Raw genomic sequence first — 13,981 nt, forward strand, 5'->3', positions numbered from 1 at the left:
GATGGTTGAACTAGCTGGACTGAAGGTGCACATAACCCGAGGATCGTCGCTAGTTTTCCGCGCTTATGTTTATGACTTATGCTAATGATTTAAGTTACTTTTAAGATTTTATGATTCATTATGCTTTTGAGAGGTTTTGAGAGGATGTTAGAGTTAAGTTTATTTTTGAAATAATGTTAAATTTAGGTTTAGTTGACGATTTACGATTTTATATTTTGAATTACGTTCTTTTGGATTTTCAAATAATAGTTGGTTGGTTTATTGTTAAATGGTGCAAAAATATTTAAAAATATATTTATATATATGTGCATGGATTCGGCCAAATGGATGAAAAAAATTCTAATATATTTTGAAGAAAAATGGGTAGTAGACGTTTCACAAATGAGTATTTAAAAGGGTAAAATCAAGTATTGTAGACTCGAATTATGTTTTATTTGTATTAATTTAGGTACCACATTTTTACTTTACGAATATCATCATCAGTGTCACTCAATATTAACTTCAAACTATATTTTGACATCTCCAAATAATTAGATATGAGTATTTAGGGAATAAAATCACGTATTTGTAGACTTTAATTAAATATTCTTTCTACCAATTTATGTATCACATTTTAACTTCACAAATGACATCATCAAAAGTCACTTAATATTACATGAAACTCAAGTATTTTCTTATGCATTTGAAGTATTCAAATAATCAAATCAAAGATTTGGAACCCCAAAATAGGTATTTTATCGGTCAAAATAAGTACTTTTCTAATTCAATGATGAGTGAGAAAATGTGTTTTTTTAAAAAATTAGATGACATGAATAAGTCATCTTAACGCATTTTCAATTAAAATCCCAACAATTACTGAATTTATGGTGATCGCTCGAAGATCCAGTATTTTCTTACACATTTGGAGCATTCAAATAGTCAAATCATGCATATGGAACTCCAAAATAGGTACTTTGTATGTCAAAATAAATAATTAATCTTATTTCATGATGACTGATGAACAATGTTTTTTAAAATAAAATGACATGAATAAATCATCCTAATGCATTTTTCATGAAAAGACCAACAATGGCTGAATTTGTGGTGATCACTCGAAAATATATTATTTTCTATATATTTGGAGTATTTAAAGAGCAAAATCAAGTATTTGAAACCCCAAAATAGATATTTTGTATATTAAAATAATTATTTACTCTTATTCCATGATAATTGAGAAGTAATATTTTTTAAAAAATTATATTTTAGATAAAGAAAATATTTGTAATTTTTATGGATAAAATAATATATTTATTTAAATAATAAAATGACAAAAATATAAATTTGATTTTTTAGAAAGTTAAAAATAAAATAATAATATTGTCATATACTAATTCTTAAAAAATTATTGTTAAGTAATGAATCATAATTCAAATATCAATTGACAGATTTTTCACAAATTTAACATAATAAATAAAAAAAATTATTAAAAATATATATAGTGAAAATGGAAAAGCAACCTTAAAAGACTTGATCGTGTTTGACGGCACACATTTCCGCGGAAGGAGTCTCCTATAAAAGCCGCGTCTCATTGCACGCGCCAAATCCTTCCATGGGGCGAGAAAATCTTTACTCGTTTCTGCGAATTTGTCAACGATGAATCCGTAATCGAAGAAGAAATCGGCGGGAAGAATCCATGGCTCCGCCGCTTATGCAGCTCAACGGCGAGAGAGCGGTGGTGTTGCTTTATGTTATTCGAATGCCTTACTTCCTCACCTTTGTCTCTCATGCCTCAAGCATTTTCCCTCTCTCTACTCTCCCTTTTCGCCCTCTGCGTAGAGATCTTTGCTGACCATGCCTCCAATCCTCTGGCGCACTACTTTAAAACCAGGTTGCTTTTCGTTCACTCGTGAAGACGGATGTGATTTTATGTCATTTTGTGATTTTACTTAGATATATGAATTGTTTCCTTCAGTTCGATTTTTTGGTTGGTCTAGTTAGTTTTCTTCTCGTCTATTAATTTCTGTTTTCTGGGAGGATTCGGGGAATGTGAGGGTGACCGTGATTTAGCTGAAATTTTTGTTGGAGTTCCCTTAATATTTTGGATCTTGATTTGCAGTCTTAGGTTTATCCTTCTTTTGATTAATGAGCAGCTCACTCAGTTTTTTTAGGAATTTTGATTTGGGGTGTTTTTTTCCAATAGACCAGGAGCGTCATCTGGAATTTTGCTGGGTGCAGTGACACTGCCGGGCCTCATGTTTTCACGTTTGATTCAGATTTTAAGAGCGGTATCAATTCATGAAGTTGGAATCGAAGGTATGCTGGAATTACTGTAACCCTGCCATGTTAGACTTGTATCTTTTAGAATCTGCAAACCGAATGGGACCTAAAATATTGTTTTTACAAGTGTTCTTGTTTTCGATTACCTTTTCCATCCAAGGTAAAAACAATGATAGGAAAGCATCAATATTTGTTAGTTGCCACCTAGTTTTTTCTCAATGATTGGTAGGCTAGGTTGTCTTGCGCATAGATCATGCCTTATTTTTAGATTACATGGCTAGTAATAGATCGATTTCCCGTGTTTCTTCTTAGGTGAGAAAAATCAGGATGGTTATGGCTGTATTTCTTGATTTATGTGTACCTTATCTTGTCTTTATCGATGTAATTCGTACATGCTGCCAGTTACATCTATATTAATTTCAACAATATAATAATTTTCTAATTTCTTCCACTTTTAATGCGAATTGATTACCTTCCTTTTGAACCACATGAATCTGACAGATTTTGCAATTTGTTTTTTGTCTATTTCAGAGCTTGAATATCTGAAGTTGCAATTTTGGGCTGTGTCAGCCAGTTGCTTCACTGTGCTAGTTTTTCTTTGCATCATTTGTCGACATCAGGCAAAGAACGCTGATTTCATCTCGTCTAAAATCAATTTGAATGCAAAGCATAGTTTTATTTGCGTAGCCATACTAGGGTTCTGTTTTTCATCATTATTTGGGGGTAAGTGAATTTTTCAGTGTCCATTTTTTTGTTATTATTTGGAACTCATGAATATATCTTCTGATGACAGTATATATCTAGTTTATAGTTAACTGCTAGACATATTGACCTTCACCTTTTGTCTTCCAATTTACTGCTGTTGCAGGATGTCATGCGTCCTTGATGCTACTATGGGTGCTCTGTCATGGACTGACAGCAGTTATGTTACTTCAAAAAATGTTACGCACATTTCCTGCATGTGCTTCGATTGGTAAGTTTTACTTTTTAGCCCTATTACATGTTGAATCAGAGCTATGAAATGAAGGTGATAAAGAGGTTTGTAGTATCAGTAATTGATTATGCTTATCGTGGCAGGCGAATCCCTTTTGGTGACATCTGGACTTGTAATCTATTTCGGGGACATGTTGACATGTACAGCTGCAAAGGCTAGTTTCACCATCTTTTAGTTTTCCATATCTCACAGAAAGTAATTATTCAGTTTTTAGTTAAAACATATCTTTTCTAACAGATACCTTGTTATCTGATATAATCCCAGGTATTCTCTGTGCAATATGGGATCAAGAGAAGCGAGATAAGCACCATTATTCAGGTAATATTTACCAAATTTTAACAACAATAGGGATGTCATTTCTGTGCTATTAGAAAATCATTTTCATTGAACAGTGTGTGGAGAATTATTATTATTATTGTTGAATTATCTATTTCATGCAGGGAATGATTTTTGGTCTTCTTCTCCTTCCAATGTTTTACAAATATGTGATTCAAATGTGGGAATGTTGTGCCATCTTCTGGAGCAATGGAGCTCGGGAAAACCATGATATCCAAAGATCCTTTGTTTTCTACGTTTTGCTCACATCTATGTTGGTTGTGGTGGTTCCATCATGGATGCAATTTGTGCACGATTTCCACATGCATCCTTTGTTGTGGTATAACTTTTTGCAGATTCTTTTGTCAGTTTCCGTAGTGCTTCCCTAGCTGTTAAATTTTTGCTATGTTTCTCATTTTGATGCGAATTTCTGAACAAAATATTATTTTAACTAAATGTTTTTAAGAAGTTTAAACTTTTAGTTGATGTTTTCTGGATTTTCTCTCTTCCCCCTGCCCCCCCACCTTTTTTTTGGTTTACCAAAAGGATTGGCTCTGAAACTGCTCCTTCATGCCACCTTGCCTTTATGCAAGTGCTCAATGGAATTGGTGTCATGACCCAAATTGTTGAAGTTTCATGCCTTTGTTTGTTTCTTCTATCTTAGCTTTGATTTGATACAGTTGTACGTTTTCGGATTATCAGGGCACTCCATTTTGTCTTCTCGGAACCACTCAAGAGACTCACACTATGCATCTATTGGCTAGTTGTCATATCTGTGGCAGTTATACAATTTTACAATATATCAAAGAATAGTAAGACTGAGAGGATACTTCTTCGCAAATACTATCATCTGTTAGCTGTTTCAATTTTTGTTCCTGCCCTTGTATTCCAGGTGCGAAGATTGAAGCATAAACTAGGTTTTTACTTGGTATTTTGTTAATCTTTCTGAATGGTAATGTTTTATGTTCATTTATAGGCGAAGTTTCTTGATCTGGCTTTTGGTGCTGCATTGGCAGTTTTTCTCATGTTGGAAATTATTCGTGTAAGTCATTAAACATACTTTGTCGCAGGTACTCAGATGAAAATATGGTTCTTTTCACATTCTTTTCCTCAACATTGATAAGTGTAGAATATTTTTTTTTTGGTTCTCCATTAAAAGGAAATCTCTACCAATAGGGATTCAAAGTTCACAATCCATTTTCTTTAAGTTTTCATCTATATGCTTCAGGAGACTTGTACCTGAAAAGGTTTAACTGAAAGTAAACTATATTTAATTTTCAAAAACCCAATAAATTTCATCAGTCATCATAAAGATTATGACCTTCATTTCTCAAATTTGGTTTAAATCAAGTGTGGTTACTGTGTATAGATTCATGATATGACAAAGGAAGTAGTATGGATCTTTGCATTTTATAACTTTGGGCGCTTGAAAATATTTTGTTTATTTGATATCTATTATTATCGAAATATTCTGTTTTTTATTCTTGATCAAGATTATGATGAGATGTACTAAAACAATTTGATATATTACTTAAGGAACAATGTTTTAATTCTGAAGGCTCAACTGGATTTTTAGTAAACTTAAGAATATACCAATTATATGTACTTGAGATCATATCACAGTGAAAATGCTTGGCTATATTCATATATGGTGTACAACAAAGAGCCAACCTGTAGAGGTTTTGCTTTATTAAGTTAGAGTTTTTATGAATGTGTCTAGCTTGTGTGCTTCAGTTGTTTCTTTTACTTTATAATATGGTGATAGTATTATTTATTGTATCTTTTGGGTACACTGATCTAGCTATATGTTCTTACTGTGTAGATATGGAAAATTTGGCCTTTGGGTCAGCACGTCCATAAATTCATGAATGCTTTTACAGACCATCGTGATTCTGATCTTCTTATTATCAGGTGTGTAGTTTCTGCTCTTGTTACACATCATTGTGCACCACATAATTCCCACTGATAGTCCAATTAGTTTCACCTTTTTTTTCTTTTTTGTCATTCTTCAGCCATTTTTCGTTGTTGTTGGGATGTGCTATACCAATCTGGATGTCATCTGATTTTAGTGATCGACCACTGGCCCCATTTGCTGGAATTTTGAGTCTGGGCATTGGAGATACAATGGTAAAGTACCTATCTTTGATTTTATTGTTCATAATCTCTTGTATTGAATATCTTGTGAAGTTATTGAAAATTTTATCTCTCGACATTATTTTAAGCACTATGAAACCTTAGAGCATTTCTCCTGCAAAATTAGACTATATTCTTTCTGGTTTCATTTTTTTTTTTGTGTCAGGCAGTAATCATGATTAATTCCTATATAGTGGTTCCAGTGTAAGGTCAATACTAACTGGGTTTATGCATGTTTATCATTCATGGACAATTTGCCATGTATGAAATGTATTTTTTGGTTTTCGTCGTCTGCACTAAACTGATCCAACCGAATGTTTCGTAGATAATTATTATCAGATACTTTTACTTGCTCAGTTTTGAGGGTCCCTATACATGATCTTATATAATTACTGATGTGAGAAGTAAGATTCATGGATTTGGCAGAACTATAGCTCTTTTTTACCAAAAGAAGCAATCCATATGTTCCAAATGTTGTACAACTTGCAGGTATTTTTCCAGTAATCGTTCGCTTTTGATAAATTTTCGTCTCATGTTTCAATTTCAGGCCTCAATGGTTGGCCACAAATATGGAGTCCTTCGATGGAGTAAAACTGGCAGTACATTTTTCACCCTTTCTTTGATTTTCCCTTATTTCAATAAATAAGTTCCTTGTGCTGAAATGTTATTTACTCTTTCTAGAGAAAACAATTGAAGGCACTGCTGCTGGCATTACCTCTGTTCTTGCAGCATGTTTTGTTCTTCTTCCACTTCTAGCTGCAACTGGATTCATTTTCACAATGGTATCCCCCCTTATCTCATGTGCAATCCTTAATTTGTGACGTCTAAGCCAATATGTTTTTGCAGCACTGGTTCTCCTTGGTTGTAGCAGTAACCATCAGCGGACTCTTAGAAGCATACACAGCACAGCTCGATAATGCTTTCATACCTCTGGTTTTCTACAGTCTTCTCTGTTTGTGAAAATGCTACAAATATCAGGTTTAACTGGTTCAAGTTGCTAGTGCCTCGTCCTGTGTCCCCGGTACCTTTTGTAAATATAGCTGACATACACCAAAGTCATAACAAAGAATATAGTTAGTTGTATTCCCCAAAAAAACTTCGGGTTCTGCAGCCTCAGTTTGGGCCTTTTTCCATGATGTACCCCCAAAACATGATGTGCTACCATGCTTGGTTATCGAGAAATTTAATTGTATATCTATTTACTCTTTTTTATTATTTTTTTTATTGTAATTAGACATAATGAGCTTTACAGAGTAAGAGCAATTTTCTAACGTAGAGCCATTTTTGTAGTGTTTCATGAGAATGGACTGTACCATGGCATCTAACAGTGCAAAATAAAGGTTAAAAACAGTTGAAACATGTTCAACCTGGTCGAACAATGGTGATGTTAATGACAAAATGAAATCATTCTTGCAGCGCATGCCAGAAATATGAAAAAAATGTCAGAAATTAGCTTGAGAATCTATCAAGTACATTACCCACATATTCAGCGTAATGAAGTCAAAAAGAGAAAACAGTCTGAATTCAGGGATAACGCACAAGAGTGAACTTTAAAAAGTAGTCTATCTAGATCCTAGGCAGGGGTGCTACCGAAACGAACTGAATATTAATAAAAATTTAAAGTATATTTGAGTTCAAACTCGATTCGAAGTTCGAAAATTTTTTCAATTAAAAATCTTCGAATTTATTCGCGAGCTATTCGAAATATTATTCGGATAATAAAATTCGACAATGAAAAGTTCGAAAGCTCGATATTTATATATATTTAATTATATTATATCAAAAAAATAATAAGGCTCAATTGGGCTCGTAAATTATCAAACAAAATAATTTTGGCTCGAGTTTATCTCGAAAAAAGTTCTAACATGTTCGAATTCGATAAATTTGAATACAAATCAAATATTTATGGAGTCATTATGAACCTATGAACCAGCTCGATGACGCCCTAATCCTAAGCAAGGCTTAAGAATCAATATCATGTCCTAAATCAGTAAGGAAAGATCGATGCTAGCTGCTGGGTACTGCCACTTACTACATCTAAAAGACCATGGTTTGCCACATGAAACTCATCAACAATGATTAAAAAAAATATTCATTAAACTCGATTTGTGAGAATTTGAAATTCCTCAGCATCGGTCACATAATGATTTGGGAAAATAATGGATTTCATATCCATTAATTCCAAGAGCATTCAAACAAATAAAATAGTGAAATCCTTAGCTTCATATCCATTAATCCAAATTGAACCTAACATAACATAATTCAATAATAACAATAGTAATAAAGAAACAAGAACCATGTGTCATGGGGATATATTAAACAAACAAAAGCCTCTATCAACATCGCATCAAATTTCCCACAAGGTATTTTCTTGATATTTGCATTCACAACAGTCTGCGGCACGAGAATTATATTAAAGAACACAAACATCACAAAGTAGTCATATCATAATAATCGAGAGTACTGCATAAATATTCATAGAAATACGCAAATATATGTGGGGCATACACTGGGTTTCAAAAAAGAATATCAGTGGAGAGGCCTGTCAACTCCCGCCCCTGACCAAGATCAAGAATTGTAGGCAAAACTATAAATAGTATGATCAAATACAAATTATGATATAATAGCTAACTCAACTTATAGTAGCACAAGGAACTTGAGGCACCATGCTTGAGGCAAGACCAGTCATCTGAGAACACGATACCCCGCTATCAAAAACGCAAATCTCTTCGCGCACTAGGAGGGGAACCATGACTGCAAATCCTGTTTAATCGGACAACCCTGCCTTTTTCTTCAAGTGCTCCTTAAATTGTATGATGTCACCCTCCCACCGAGTCACGGTCTGGTTCTCACACACCCATATCTCATGAGCCACCTGGTTTATAAGCCTAAAATCATGGCTTACAAGAACCATACCACCGTCCCATTCATTTAAAGCCTCAGCTAGTGAATCAATAGTCTCGATATCTAAGTGGTTAGTTGGCTCATCCAACAATAACAGATGTGGTTGTCTCCAAGCCAGCCACGCAAAGATGACACGACTTCTTTGTCCATCAGACAAATTTTTCATAGGCATAACTTGAGCTTTACCTGTAAGACCAAATCTCCCCACTGCAGCCCTCATCTTCTCTTCCTCGTTTCCAGGGTACTCTTTTATCATGAACTGTAGAGCAGACAGTTCCATGTCAAGCTTCTCAGCTAAATGTTGATGGAATTGGGCAATTTTCAAATGATTGTGTCGCCGAACCATGCCATCCAGAGGAAATAGATCCCCAGTCATCAACTTCAGCAGGGTACTCTTCCCTGCCCCATTGGGTCCCACCAGTGCTATTCTTGAATCAAGGTCTACGCCGAAATCTATGTTCTTGTAGATAAGATTATCAGGGCTGTAGCCAAATGTAACTTCCACGAATTGTAGAACAGGAGGAGGTAGCTTTCCCACATCAGTAAATCTAAAAACAAGAACTTTGTCCCTGGCCACCTTCTCGGTGAGTCCACCTCGCTCCATCTTTGCCAGAGTTTTCTCCTTGCTCTGAGCCTGACGTGCAAGTTTAGCTGAGCCATGTCCAAAGCGTGCGATGTATTCCTTCATAGAAGATATCTGCTCCTGCTCCCACTTATACTGTTTCATCTGGTTCTCTTCAAGTTCAGCACGGGTCTGAACATATTGATCAAAGTTACCAGTGTAGAGCTTCAATTTCTTACTCTGCATATGGATGATATTGGTGCAGACTCCATTCAGAAAATCCTGGGAATGTGAGACCACAACCAGAATTCGATCAAAATTCTTCAATGTCTCCTCCAACCAAACACAAGCCTCTAGGTCTGCAATTGAAAAATTTGGTCAATGCTATGATAATGATAAGCAAGCAACAGAGATCAACAAACTCCCTATGATTTAGGTGAAATCAACCTCTTCTGACAAAATAAAAATTAGCAGCATTTTAGAACCTTCATAAATAATATGCAGTTGCAAAGCAATAGGTTTTCCATAGAACATAAGCAGCCACAAACATGCAGAATGAACTCTTTCTCCTTTCTACATCTGTGCTTTAAATAAAATGAACTACACAAAAATATCAGGAAGGTCTGCAAATACATGATATATGATGTCTCAATAAGCCTCCTTCGGTATTTATTTCAAATAAGCAAAGTGGACCATAACATTAGAGTTCATAGAAGATTAGAAATCATATCAAGTATGTTGCAAACAACAATGAAGTCTAATCTCACCAAGATGATTTGTCGGTTCATCAAGCAATAGTATGGTGGGCATCATGAAAAGAGCTCGTGCTAGAGCAATCCTCATCCTCCAACCGCCAGAGAAGTCACATGTTTTCTTTTCTTGCATCTTCTTGTTGAAACCAAGACCGAACAAAATCTCAGCAGCACGCTTCTCAGCAGTTGCTGCATCGAGCGCTTCCAAACGTTCATAAATGTGATCAAGTTGTTCTCCACCACCATCCTCCTACAATCAAATCAAACACATGAGAAATTTATTGGATGGTCCATTCTACAAGATACATTTGCTCTTGAATCTAACCATCTTATACCTGACCAGCCAACGCTTCAGCCTCTTTCTCCAATTTTAACCTCTCCTCATCGCAGTTTATAACAGCCTCGAGCGCAGACATATCAGAAGCTTCAATCTCTCTGCTAAGGTGAAAAATATCCATGTGTTCTGGAATGGGAAGCTCTCGACAACCTATTGAAGAAAGAAGGGTAGACTTTCCACATCCATTTAGCCCAAGGAGACCGTAACGTCTGGACAAAAAAGTAGAAGAGATGGTATACTTAATGACATCAGAAATTAATTGCAATAAAATTCATAGAGGTTGAGAAGTCATCACATACCTTCCATAATTCAGTTCCAATTCAGAATCAACTATGAGATCATGCCCGTGGAAAGTGAGTGAGAGAGATTCTATCTACAAAACAAAATTCAATTGAGGATGATTACAAAAATGTGTCACGGGCGATTTGAAATTTTTGGACAGTAACCAAGTACTTCCATAATAACATACTTTTAGTCATAATAAACAGAAAGGAGGAATGTTTCTTTCAAACTCCACAAATATTTTCTTAGTCAGAAATTAGACATGCCGGTATTACGAAATCTTATAAGTTCATTGGGCTAGTAAAGGATGGCCGGTAAGGAACTCCTTATTGTAGTCACTGTCTAACACAAAATATCATCATAATAATGCCATCATCAATGAAATGGACTACAGGAGTACTTTCCTGGTAACAAAAATTATTGCTAAAACTTTAGGGGTCAGGTTTTCAATATTCATGAAACTGATACAAACAATTTTAAGAGAGATATAGATCAAAACGTATAAAAATACATCAATCTACCGATAACCATAAAACAATAGATCAGTTCGCAATTTTCCAGATACGAAAACCAGAAAAGTCTCATTAAAGCTCATTACATTTAAATGAGGAGACCAGACAAATAAATTAACAAGAACACGTTTTCAATTTTAATGGTTACCATATTTAATCCATTAATTTGTAGAACGCTTCCAAGTATCATCTTCATGATATACACTTGCATAGCAACAATTCACAATCATAAACTAATAATGAAATTTCATTCTCTTTCAAAAACCTAAGATAAATCTGCTTTCACTTAAGCATACAAATGAATAGATACCACACTTTTTATCAATTAATTCAACTCTGTAAATCACAACACAAACTTAAAAAATATGAATCACCACAAACCAACTGTTCTATATTATATAAGAACTATACTAATGGATAGCTCACCCGAATATCTCTGGACAACGGATGCGAGCAAAGAACTCCGGTACACGTCCGATCTGATATTAGAAGCGCGTCTACACCATTCGCCAAACTGTCGCCGTTGCTTCCATTCTCAACCGAACTTGTCGCCTTGGATGAGGCGGCCGCTGCCTTTCCTCCTCTCTTGGCGGCCGCCGCAGCTTTCTTCTGAGCCGCCTTCTTCTTGCTCGCATCAGACACCATCTATACAGACATCATTCACCAAATAACAATCATAAGTTCCAGCAAAAAGAATTCAGATAAAAAAATTGAGATTCACGCATACCTTGAAGGATTGGAATTCGGTGTTCAGGACAAGGATAAAGTACGGGGAGATCTAGGGCTAACGTGTCTCCGAGATAAGCTGGAACGTATGATACGAGAATCCGAGAACGAGGGTTCGGGGAGAAAGCGGACTCCGAGTATTTATAGCAAGTGGTAGGAGTTCAAACACGTGGCGAATTACGAATGGCATTGGGCCAAATATATCGGAGTTGGGCCATCTGTAGATAAAAGCCCAATAAGCCCCGCTCTCCATCTTCGGATTCCACTCTCTCTAAAACCCACCGCTACCAGCTGCGAATTTTCTTTCCAGCCTAAACTTCTGATCGGTGAATCAAATTCTTGGGAACAGATTCTTTTATGAATTTTTTTTGTCATTAACATTTCTGATTATGCTTGGGAAGTTTCTTTTCTCCGCTGTTTGTTTGATTAATGGGGTTTTTGTCCTTTTTTGGGTGGTTGTAATTGGGTCTTCTGCTAAATGTGATTTCGTTAAAAATTTCCTGAAATTGCAGGCTTTGAGGAATGATTGGTGAATTGTTTGTTTAAAAGTGCCAGTCTTTTTGGGTTTTTTCAGATATCAGGGATTCATTCTTTGCACTTCATGATTCATTTGAGTTCTATTTTCATATTGATGCCTCAAATTGATAGTCTCTGTCTTTAATTTGCTCAGTTATTAAGCAACAAACTTCCATTAATAAGCTCACCAACCAATTTAGTTAACGGACAAGATTTTAAAATTCTGACATGTACTGCAATATTATTTTAGAAGTCATTTGTCCTAAACCTTGAGCTTTAGGATGTTGTCAACAATGGTATTGTACTTAAAAGCATACCTTACATTTTTTTCATTTGTTATGGGAAAAAGGTAGACTATGTATGTGTTCGCTGGTCTGCCCCTGTTATAAACTCTCAGCATCGGTGCTATAAATGAATTTTTGTTGGTTCTCATTCTTGTAAAATTGATGCATTTGTCTATTGCTTTGAACTTTAAGAGTTGTCACGGAGATTTCTTGAATTAGCCTTGACTATCTGTTGTATCAGAATGATTGTTGCTTGTGAGCTGAGATATTAATCACGTCGTTTCTAATGCAGATCTAACGTTCAAAGTATGACTGTGCTGAAGAGATATGTGCTGAGACTGTTCATATCATTAAAGTACATAACTGCTAATGTTGTGGACAGGAACAACGGGCGAATAGTTGCAACAGCATCAACAGTTGAACACGCTCTAAAAAATACTCTCGAATGTGGCCGGTCTTGCAATGCAAAGGCAGCAACAGTTGTGGGAGAAGTGTTAGCTATGAGACTTAGAGTAGAGGGCCTTGAACATGGCCAAGGGCGAGGAATCCATGTCGCTGTGAAGAAGGAGGTCGAAAAGAAAGGGTTCAAGAACAGCACGAAAATCTGGGCACTAGTAAATGCCTTAAAGAATAATGGAGTCAAAGTAATTCTTGAAGATGATAATATCGGTACTAGTAATCTTGCTTCTGGATATGGATATGATGCTGAAAATGAGTTTATGGATGACAGAAGGTGAGGTTTTTACAGTCTTTGAAAGCGTTTTGCCTTGTCTTACTGTATTCTTAATGGATGATCTTGTGTAAACTGGAAACTCCTATTGCCACTTTAATGTACAAAATTGGAATATGAGGAAACCGGACGTTTTGAATTGGACTGAGGAGCCACGGTTGTCTGTGGATTCATTTTAACAAGAGGATAGGTATGTGATTTCAATTCGGCAGCATGGATAAATTTAGACAGAAGTTTCATTTCTCCACCTTAATTTGCTGATGTTCTTAGAGAATTTTCTGTGAAATTGTAACGCATATTGATGTCACGGTCTTCTTGACTGAATCTGATTAGCATTAGTAATGATAGTTGTTACAGTTAGTACCTGAAGAATGGTTAAAATCAAGTCTTGTAAAAAAATTTGTTGTTTTATGAATGGTTGGGATTAAATTGTATACAGATCCCAAGTTTTACGTCTCTTAGACCACATAGAATGCCACTCTCCAACGATGAAATGGAGGAGAATTTACCCATAAAAACCATTTTGTCTCCGCCTTCTCTAAACTCTCTTTATTCGAATTCTCCCAAAAATTTGGACATCGACCCGTCAGGAGTGGTTCAAAGATTTTGCCAAATATTTCATATTTGATTTTGTTGTTTTTATAAGTTAGAATTTTAGGACAAGAGGTTTCAACATAT

The 13,981-nt window shown here is 35.4% G+C and overlaps 3 protein-coding genes across 3 annotated transcripts; 2 read left to right on the forward strand and 1 right to left on the reverse strand.

The window, feature by feature from the left end:
* Positions 1–1,515: 1,515 nt before the first annotated feature.
* On the forward strand, positions 1,516–6,975 carry LOC142539193 (dolichol kinase EVAN). The gene is given in 15 exon segments (XM_075644471.1): positions 1,516–1,738; positions 1,740–1,867; positions 2,180–2,292; positions 2,788–2,979; positions 3,125–3,229; positions 3,334–3,404; positions 3,515–3,568; positions 3,691–3,905; positions 4,268–4,457; positions 4,542–4,607; positions 5,388–5,476; positions 5,578–5,692; positions 6,246–6,297; positions 6,380–6,480; positions 6,545–6,975. Coding segments are annotated over 15 exon segments (1,671 nt in total). The 5' UTR covers positions 1,516–1,672; the 3' UTR covers positions 6,659–6,975.
* A 1,152-nt stretch (positions 6,976–8,127) lies between these two features.
* On the reverse strand, positions 8,128–11,913 carry LOC142539194 (ABC transporter F family member 1-like). The gene is made up of 6 exons (XM_075644472.1): positions 11,775–11,913; positions 11,474–11,692; positions 10,553–10,626; positions 10,252–10,462; positions 9,932–10,166; positions 8,128–9,523 (listed from the first exon to the last, which is right to left on the reverse strand). The coding sequence occupies exons 2-6, from the start codon at positions 11,690–11,692 to the stop codon at positions 8,466–8,468; spliced, it is 1,797 nt and encodes a 598-aa protein (XP_075500587.1). The 5' UTR covers positions 11,775–11,913; the 3' UTR covers positions 8,128–8,465.
* Positions 11,914–12,036: 123 nt separating this feature from the next.
* LOC142539195 (uncharacterized) lies at positions 12,037–13,755 on the forward strand. The gene has a single exon (XM_075644473.1). It carries the CDS (start codon positions 12,882–12,884, stop codon positions 13,308–13,310), a length of 429 nt encoding a protein of 142 aa, XP_075500588.1. The 5' UTR covers positions 12,037–12,881; the 3' UTR covers positions 13,311–13,755.
* Positions 13,756–13,981: the final 226 nt, after the last annotated feature.

This window comes from Primulina tabacum, chromosome 3 (assembly GCF_025594145.1).
Source record: "Primulina tabacum isolate GXHZ01 chromosome 3, ASM2559414v2, whole genome shotgun sequence".
Lineage (NCBI taxonomy): Eukaryota > Viridiplantae > Streptophyta > Magnoliopsida > Lamiales > Gesneriaceae > Primulina > Primulina tabacum.